At 35.5% G+C, this 10,610-nt stretch overlaps 1 protein-coding gene across 8 annotated transcripts; it reads right to left on the reverse strand.

The window, feature by feature from the left end:
- Nucleotides 1–1,801: 1,801 nt before the first annotated feature.
- LOC115244138 (spidroin-1-like) lies at nt 1,802–8,951 on the reverse strand. Of its 8 annotated transcripts, none has more exons than XM_029821545.1 (6): nt 8,766–8,947; nt 8,013–8,309; nt 7,223–7,858; nt 5,199–6,494; nt 4,533–4,988; nt 1,802–3,770 (listed from the first exon to the last, which is right to left on the reverse strand). In XM_029821545.1, exons 1-6 carry the CDS (start codon nt 8,833–8,835, stop codon nt 3,481–3,483), a joined length of 3,045 nt encoding a protein of 1,014 aa, XP_029677405.1. In that variant the 5' UTR covers nt 8,836–8,947; the 3' UTR covers nt 1,802–3,480. The 8 variants fall into 8 exon arrangements, with proteins under 8 accessions (XP_029677405.1, XP_029677403.1, XP_029677402.1 ...); XM_029821543.1 differs by having other exon boundaries at nt 4,533–5,528; nt 5,688–6,494; nt 8,766–8,946; XM_029821542.1 differs by having other exon boundaries at nt 4,533–5,516; nt 5,667–6,494; nt 8,766–8,946.
- Nucleotides 8,952–10,610: the final 1,659 nt, after the last annotated feature.

Raw genomic sequence — 10,610 nt, forward strand, 5'->3', positions numbered from 1 at the left:
TCTGTCGAAAGTGAACAACTTCTTTCAAGAACGACCGGAACTAGATCGAAAATATCATATATACATATAAAATTCTCATATAAATAAGATTTAATATGTAGTAATTTTTTGATTACATGTTCAAAAACATATCGCACGCCTTGAATTTGTCTTCTGTTGCATCTTATATGTATATATATTGTGTAGCCCTCAAGAAGAAAAATTAAAATAAAGTGTTACAAGATTTTTATTTTACTATGCTAAAACTATAGCATAAAACGTAAAACATTTATATATAATTATGATTAATAATATTCATGAATTAAGGAAGATAGAAAACCACTCAAGGAGATTCACTCTGTAATCAGGAAAGATCATAATAATAGTTATTACCTGTTTCAACGATTCAAGGTGCGCAAGTAGTATTTAAATATTGCTCAAAGATAAGGCTATATCTAAGCGCCAATTGTGAATCATTAAGATAATAATCATAAGATAATAAAAAGATTACACTAATTTTTATTATCTTTAATAAGAAACTTGGAAGAGAGAAATTATTTATAATTATTCATAAATTATCACATATATATATATTTATAATTTTTATAATTATTAGTGATTTACCAGTATTACTAAATAAGTATACATGCAAAAAAATATTTTGAAATATTTTTATTTAATTGCGCATTAAACATAGATACATTAAATATATAATTGAACAATTTTCGTATACATTCTGCAGTTTTATAAATATTATTATATATAGTAATAAATAAATTTATTAAGTGCTTATTATATACCATCTTTTCTTTTTATAAATTAATTTTGCTTTAGTGGAATCGCGCTTGTTTGCGTATAATCTGGATACAGTTCCCTTACCAAAAAGGGATTAACGTCTGAACGAAGGGTAAAATTGACTCTTCTGGTCGTTGACCCCTATCTGTAGACTTCACTGTTCGCCCGATTCACAGGTCACTTTCTTACAATGTCTGTAAGAGGTACCTGTAAGCTCTCATTGTTTTCGAATTTGGATGTAACAAAAAATATATTTCATTTCTTAAATGAAAGTTAACGAACAATTAAATTCATGCTTCAAACGAATATATCATAATTTTAATAAAATATAAGAATACAGTTATGTTATATTCAGTGTAAGAATTCAAACTTACCTTATTCTGTTCTTTTTTTACTCGCATATAATATGCTTTTATTCTCGTAAAATCGCCTGATAAATCTCAACGTCTTACGTCATTTTTAACAGCTATAAAAATACATTATTTATGAGTATTTGTCAATCAGCACTTCTTATCATCTGCATTTTCAAAAAATACTTTACATTAAATACTTACATGCTTACATATTGCATGGTAATATGTTATATAAGAAATTGCGAAATGACACGCCAAATCTATTATATGCATTGCATATATAATAATAAATGACAATTGCGGAAAATCATGGAATAAATGAGACGCATGCAGTGTGAAACCGATTATCAATAATTACGTATTAATTGCAAAAATTTCATAAGAGTTGTGGCGGGATCGGACAAACAGACGTCAGAATCGATTCTCTTTGAGCATCTTCTCTCTTTTCATTTTTCTCTCTCTTTCTCCAGCATTTTTGCGATTCTCTCTTCCGTTTTCCTCGTATACACACGCGCGAAACAAGTCGAACGAGTTCTTATCCCCGTTGTTTCCGAGAGACGCTTGCCATCGTGAGAATAAAGACAAAGAAAAATATTGTCGATGGTATTGTTACTTTGATTATGTCTACAAAATTAATATTTCTATTTATTGGATTTTTTATTAACACATATTTATAATAGTAGACATAAATTATAGGCCTTTTTATTTCTTATATTTACACATTTGTTACATTGTTTGGATATAGATTTGCCTTGTAAAAAAAATTTAAGCAATATGACAAAAGCTGATTTAAATTGTACCATACGATATGATATGACAAAATATAAATATATTGCCATTGTCGTGTCTGCTGATAAATGCGCGAGAGTTTTTGTCACGCAGAAAGTATACTTCAAGTTACACAAACAATTTATCTTGCGCCAAATTAAAGAAATATCTAGAAATCTCTCTTCTCTTTTCTCTTTGCCTGCTAAAGACAAGCAAAGAATTACAATTTAAAGATAGAAATTACGTTTTTATAAAAAACAGTACTACAAATAAATATTAACTAAACATTATGTGACGTTGAGGAAAGGCATAAAAAATCTACCTCAACAATTTTTAATATTGTTATCAAATTTAAAAAAAAATATATGTTACAATCACGTCTTTATCACAAAACAATATTAAAAAATGAAAAAAATAACAAGGATTATTTAGTAAGTGATTTGTTGATTTAAAGTATTAGTGCTTTTGGATAAATTACTAATAAAACTGTACGACATAGAATACAAAGTATGCTGTTAATCTATGATTTCGAAAGAAAATGCAGAAAGATGCAAATATATTTAATTTGATCTCTCTCGAAGATCTTATTCAGCAATTATTCTTTATGAATTGTACAATTGAAACCGCATTTATTTTTCGAAATCTGAAGAATAATCAATACGATTTCTTTTTATACGAACGTATTGCATAAAGCAAAGAGCAAGAAATAAAAGATAAAACAATAATTATTTTAACCAGGATTTGAATTTCACGGACAACATTTGAGTACATTATATATTGTTTCTTATATTCTTATAATTATTATAATATTTCAGCATTTTGGCACGTTTCATATGAATCACAGGTCCAAAGTTAAAAGAAGGCGATCTAAACGCAGCTATATAATTTAAGTATACTTATAAGTAAAAAGAGAGTATTCAGTTAAAACCTTATAAATGCTTAGTATAAAAGTGATTTGATCTGAGACAGATACGTCATCCTCGATTAACTAATTTAAACATCAGTTTCGTTTATAGATTATTTCTTTTCACTTGTATTCAAAGGATTGTTTATCTTAAATTCTAACATCGCAATTTTTTAATTTTAGTCAAATATTTCCTCATATTGAGCAAAACAATGTTTGATCTGTCTCTAGTGTATTTCGTGGGACAAATATAAATACAAGTATTAAGTTAAGGTTTTTTAAGTGCTCTAAATATACTAGAAATTTTAAAACCATCTCGATTATCTACTTACTCTTATACAATCTCTAATAAATGCTCAAGAATGTATGCAAATGAAAATGTCTATTCTCAAAATCAAATTAATTCCAATTTCGAGAACAGCTTCAATTGACGATCATGATTCTTAAAGATGCGTACAAATTTATAACTCATGATTATAAATTTGAACATATTATTAGATAATGTCATGGTATATACGTTTCTAATTTTATATAACATTCCGTCATAAAACTAAGTAATAACTGCGTCATATTCGCATCGGTTACGTTTACTCGTGAAGTATCAAAACATGAATAACGAGTATTATGTCGCTCTTGCAGTTAAGGAGATCCTCGTCTGTATGTTTCGTTGTATCACAATGTTTAACTGAAGATCAACATATGTCTGGTGTCGGCCGAGGATGACGCATGGCTTGAGGCTGAACTCTTTGATCCTATTTCACCATAAGTTCCAGAAGATGCATCACTGGACGCGTGTGCGTCGGCATTCGCAGATCCTGATCCATTTGTGAAGGCTGACGATTTGCTGGAGCTGGTCGCCGATGCCGATCCGCCGTTGGTATGCGCGTTGGACACAGCGTCGGAGATAGCTTTGGACGAGCCACTTCCGGACGCAATTGCATTAGAAGACGCTTGAGCGTTGGCGTTTGAGCCTGCGGGATGGAATAGCGAATCATTTAATTACGATCAGTCCTGATGCCAAAGCCTCCGCCATGGACGACGCTGACGCTTCGGCCTCGGGGCTTAGGCCTGTGGAAAAGCGAACACGAAAAGCTCTATTACGACTGATAATGGACATGAAGACACAAATACAGATGATTAAAAAAACTTCAGAACGGGTCCTTCACCGTGTTGAGTGAATTTTTTCGTATCCAATGGTCGTTGTATCACAATGCTTAAAGTCATGCATGATCGATGAATGTCGACGAAATTGCTGGAAATACACACGATGACGTGATATCTGTGATGATTCGGCAACGTGCAACTTAGAGGCTGATTTGTAGTGACGTTGAACGACTGGTTTTTGAGAGCTCAGTCGTTAATCGATAATAATACATGGCTTAAGATAATTTTTCATCTCTTGTATAATACGCGGGATAAAACATGCGCTGGAAATTTTAAGAAGAGGCGCATTGTTTGATCGATGGTCATTTAAATGATGAATATTTACACATAATAAGATGTTATGCGACTGACAATGTTAACAAGGCGTTACATAATGTAATAATAACTTAAAAAAAAAAATTGTTTCTAATTCTAATGAAATAATAACTATTTAGCTGTCAATTTAAAAAATTACATGCTTATGCCTTTAACTATTGAAGTTTTAATTTGCATGCACAAATTTTGAAAATGACTGTTTATCATGGATTACGCAATACGCAATACAGATTTATATATAAAATATAAAATACCTCCTCCGGCTGATCCGCCGAATCCACCGAATCCTCCACCATGTCCAGAGCCTGATCCTTTAACACCATCTCCGTATCCACTAAGAACATTACTTGAACTTCCAGCATTGGCATTAGCGTTTGCATTAGCATTAGCACCAGAAGAGCCTCCGCCATATCCACCGAGGTTCGATCCAGAAGAACTGCCTTGTCCATATCCACCGCTGCCTTGACTACCGAATCCTCCATGACCTCCAGATCCTCCGGGGACATTTCCGTGACCGCCAGATCCTCCGAGAACAATTCCGTTACTTCCGCCAGCGGCTCCAGCATTAGCATTAGCATTAGCATTAGCATTAGCATTAGCACCAGAAGAACCTGTGCCATATCCACCAAGGTTTGATCCGGAAGAGCCGCCTTGACCATATCCACCGCTGCTACCGAATCCTCCGTTACTTCCAGATCCTCCGAGAACGGTTCCGCTACTTCCATGGCCGCCGGATCCTCCGAGGACGGTTCCGCTACTTCCGCTAGTAGCTCCAGCGTTGGCATTAGAATTGGCACCAGATGAACCATATCCTCCAAGGTTTGACCCAGAAGAGCCGTCTTGTCCATATCCACCGCTGCTACCAAATCCTCCGAGAACAGTTCCCTGACTACCGGATCCTCCAAGAACGGTTCCGCTACTTCCATGACCGCCGGATCCTCCGAGAACGGTTCCGCTACTTCCGCTACTAGTTCCAGCGTTGGCATTAGAATTGGCACCAGATGAACCATATCCTCCAAGATTTGATCCAGAAGAGCCGTCTTGTCCATATCCACCGCTGCTACCGAATCCTCCGTTACTTCCAGATCCTCCGAGAACAATTCCGTTACTTCCGCCAGCGGCACCAGCATTAGCATTTGCACCAGAAGAACCTGTGCCATATCCACCAAGGTTTGATCCGGAAGAACCGCCTTGTCCATATCCACCGCTGCTACCGAATCCTCCGTTACTTCCAGATCCTCCGAGAACGGTTCCGCTACTTCCGCTACTAGTTCCAGCGTTGGCATTAGAATTGGCACCAGATGAACCATATCCTCCAAGGTTTGACCCAGAAGAGCCGTCTTGTCCATATCCACCGCTGCTACCGAATCCTCCGTTACTTCCAGATCCTCCGAGAACGGTTCCGCTACTTCCATGGCCGCCGGATCCTCCGAGGACGGTTCCGCTACTTCCGCTAGTAGCTCCAGCGTTGGCATTAGCATTGGCACCGGATGAACCTCCAGCTTGTCCTCCGAATCCACCAAAGCTCGGACCACCTGATCCTTGACCTTCGTAACCACCAAGACCGGTTGATCCGGAAGAACCGCCGTATCCGCCTGATCCAGATATCGGACTGCTTTTGACTGGTCCTCCTCCAATAGTACCGGCATTGGCATTAGCACCAGCGTTAGCTCCTGCTGATCCGTGCGAGCCCGAAAGTCCTGATCCAGAAAATTGTCCGGGATATGTTGTAGGGATGCCCTTGGGCTTCTCGCCCAAAACAATACCATCTGAACCACCTGGTTGATATTTTACTCCTCCTGCTCCTCCCGCGTTACCATGGGATGCGCCGCCACTGAGGAACGGATTATTTGCACCTATCGATTGATGTCCGGTAGTACTGGCTCCAGCGTTTGCATTGGATTGAGCGTTGGCAGTGGCATCACTACCGGCACCGGAATATCCACCGTTTAAAAACGGATTGTTTCCGCCGACTGGACTTGATGGAACTGCTGGATAATTGCTACCTTGTTGTCCTCCGTAATTTCCATGTCCTCCTAAGATACCGCCGCTACCGCCGCTACTGCCTGCACCTGCTTGAGCGTTGGCGTTAGCGTTAGCATTAGCATTAGCATTGGCATTTGATCCCGAGCCGCCTGATAAGAAGGGATTGCCACCATAAGATCCTTGTTGTCCAGGATATGTTCCTTGAATACCACCATTTCCGTAACCATTAGCTGTAAGAAAAAAGATTAATTAAATTTTAATTTTTTTTTCTGTTTCATAATTATATATAATTATTATTATTATATATAATTATTATACTATTATAAACAATAGTTATTAAATATAATTAGCATGTGTGGCACGAAAGTCACGTAATTTATGCTCTCAGTCTCAGTCACGTATAATGTCAGATTCTTCGTTTGTATCTTTTTTATTCAGATACGAGTTATAAAAAAAAAATATTAAAAGCATTATTAATAAGGTCCTTATTTGTGGACGTTGCAATATACTGTTAAAAAATCTCACGAAACATAAAATAAAATTTTCACAATCTTTGATTAGATTACGATATAAATGCAAGAAATATCTGCTGATTTACATATTCTTGAATGCGATTCTTGTCCAATATAAAACTTGTGCAAGACATTTCAACGAAAAGAAAAATACATAGAACGATTAAACACGTTAATCTCATAAAAAGCTATGCAGAGGAATAGAGCATCCGGAAATCCTGGTCCATTGTGATCCAAAGTCTTAGTTGTCATCCAGCGTCGTTTGTACACAAATAAGATATACATAAAGATCAACAACGAGTCAATTAGATATAATTATGAGCCTCTTCGTCATCAGGAAGAATTACATAAAAGACAATGCAGAAAATTTGCAATGCTGCCACCCATTAGTGCATAATCCCAGCGAGTCGATGATCACGTGATAATTTTCGATCATGAAGTATCACCTTGGTTAGGTGCTGGCTCCTCGATAATGATGATCTCGACGGGCTGTTGCTTCGGTTTACCTCCGTAATGCGGCCGACGATGGTGATAATGATGACCTGGACGATGATGATACGGCGGATATTGCGCTGATGGTGAATCTTCGACGATAACAATTGGTATCACAGCGTCTCCTTTACCGACTCCCTGAGAAATTGGTCGATAGGAAGGCTGTTGGGGCGTTGGATATACTGAAGGAGTTGGTTGAGAGATCGGTAACGTGTTTACCGGAATTACTTCTATCTGATCTACTCTTCCGCCAGGATATTTGCCTGGGACCACATTTATTCCACCGCCACCCGCGGCGTTTGCAGCCGCATTCGCGTTCGCATTAGCATTAGCATTGTCGATGACCTTAGGTCCAGAAGGTACTGGATAATAAGAGCTGCCCGGAAAAGCTCCGCCACTGCCACCATTGCCAATGGTGTTGGCGTTCGCATTAGCGTTAGCGTTAGCATTAGACTGAGAGCCACCGTGACTTCCGTAATTCGGTTGACTGACTTGATAAGGAACCTGACTGACACCGGGACGGTGATAACCGTTATTCACGCCATTATCACCATAACCCCCCAGGGTTCCCGAAGAACCGCCATAACCACCTACGTTAAAAGCGTATCGCTTATTAACATATTAATGATAAAACAATAATGATAAAAATAAAAATTTAAATAGCTGAAAAAATTAATATAATAAAAAAATATTATTTTAAAGTATAAAATAATAAAATAATTATTATAACGATATGGAACCTACCTTGTGCATTAGCGTTAGCGGACGCTTGCGCGTTGGAATCGCCGTATCCTCCGTATCCTTGAGATTGAGCATCCGCTTTCGCTGAAGCCGAACCACCTCCGTTCGCCGACGCCGACGACGAGGCTGAAGACGAGGAAAATCCACCTCCGATTCCGATCGGACCGAGATTTAAACCTCCTCCTACCGATTGGGAGTTAGCTTGGGCGTTAGCTTGGCTGCTTGTACTCTTAGGCTTGAAAATTCCTAACGGGTCCAGCAAACTACCAACATTGCCGCCGACCAAATCGCGTAATACACCTTTGCACAAGGAATAAAATATTATAAGGTTTTCGAACATATATTGAACGATAATGACATAGAAATTGTTTCAAGTTGCTCCATAATTTCTTTTATTTATAAATTCTTCGATAAACGTGTTTAATAAAAAATTGTTTAATAAAAGAGAGAGCTTAGAAATATTTAAATTTATACTAAAAATTGTCTTAAGTTGCTCCATAATTTCATGTATTTATAAATTTTTCGATAAATGTATTAAAGAATTTAATAGAAAAATTTAAACATATTTAAATTCATACGAAAAACCGACAGTTAACTTGACATTTATAAGTTCATATAAATAAAAACTATTCTGACCTAAATATTAAGTTATCATCGTATTATACAAATATTTGGAAAGAAGCCTGGCAATAATCGAACGCTCAAGTTTATTGCCAAACAAAAGGAAAAGAGATTTCTTTTTAATCGAAAACTCACCTGGTCTTGCGGAGGAATTTTTAATCAATAGAAGCACCACCACGGGCACCAAACACTCGAGCAATCTCATGACGATTTTCACTTTCGCAATAAACCGATTATTTGCCTATCACGCACGATATTTCTTCTTGTTTTGTCTGTTTCACCGATATCTCGATGGTCGAAGAGTCAAGAGCGACTGAAGCTCTCTCACGAAGACAACATCTTATATACGATACACGCGTGGATTTTACGTCGGACAATAATTGATCCTCTTCCTCTCTTTCTCTCTCATCACGCTCGTCGCCTTTCCGTTTAGGATATCTTACAATTATTTTTTTCTGTGAGATTAATGTTAATTCCGAAAAACATCGCATTTTGGAGACAGCACACTTCTATATTACAAATTCTATTGTAATTTTAACGTTAAATAATTATTACAACACCAACGATTATCAGAACGAGAAAAACTGGTGATGTGACAAAAGTTTTGCCGCGAATGTCGCGCATGGAATCGACTATCAAGGTCCGCTTATATTTCGACGAAGCGTTTACACATTTTCGAATCCCGGGATATTCCTTGCTATTCTATTGGAAAATGATTGGTAGTTTAAGTGAACATTTTATCATTATTCATACGGGATTTCTACTCCATTTATGTGATGGGAATTTTTTGTAGGAACAATCCAGAAAAAGTGATTTTTATGATTTATTCCATATTAGAAGGAAACTGTAAATGTGTATGAAAAGAATTCTTGAAGAAATGTAAAAGAGAAAATAATTAACAGAGAGTTATCTCTTTTTCTTTGTTTTTAAATAAATGTGATGCTTTTTTTATTTTCCAGTTCTTTGTGAATTATCTAAGCGGTTTTCGTTTAAAAAATATTTGCAAATAATAATTTGCAATTTTATGTTATTATAATATTAATTATTATAATATTATTAGCGCGTTTGTGATTACAATTATTGACATTTTCATCATGATTATTGTTACACGTACATTTAGATGCACAATAATATATACAATATATATTATAGCTATATTATGCAATAAATTTATCACAAGATAAAAATTTTATATAAAATTGACCGGATTCATGTATATTTTATGTAATTATAAAATAGCATTCAGGATTAGAGGATATTATTTCTGAAATATTATTCTCAGTTCTTGCATAAGCAATAAATTTAATGCAAGAAAAATATTGATTTCCAAATAGCCTTAGCAACGTAGTAACATCATTTGCAATTTAACCAGTCAAGAAGACAAATCCCATATGCATAACGATTTCACTGAATTTTGTCTCCTTTTTATATCGGTGATAATTAATCATAGACAGATGATATTAAGGCTTTTATTACAAATTTTAACTATATTTAAAATCACGTGAAAAAAAAACAAATTTTTTTATAGATAGAACAAGTACACATAGACGTATCGTTGAAATTCGGTCTCGATTAAAAACATTATATGAATTATTTAAATAAGTAAAATGTTCTGATAAGAATTCTCGAGACTATTGACTTTTATATCGACTCTTTTTTGTACAAATGAAAAATCAACGTAAAATTATATAATTCTTGATTCGAAAGTCATACAAAAATACGCAAAGATCTTTCGTCATTAATACTTATCGCATATCTACTAATACTGGAACTAATTCTTTTGCGAATAAATCGTACAAAAAATCATACATTTCTCAAAATAAACTACAGATTTATGCATTTATAGCATAAATTCTATGTTTTTTTTTAAAAATGGTAGAATCACATATTCACATCCCACAACAAAATGCTTTCATATACGATAATAATATTGTTGTTCTTTAATATTATTATTAAATTAAGTATGTATATATATATATA

Source organism: Formica exsecta, unplaced genomic scaffold, assembly GCF_003651465.1.
Source record: "Formica exsecta isolate Colony F162 unplaced genomic scaffold, ASM365146v1 scaffold80, whole genome shotgun sequence".
Classification (NCBI taxonomy): domain Eukaryota; kingdom Metazoa; phylum Arthropoda; class Insecta; order Hymenoptera; family Formicidae; genus Formica; species Formica exsecta.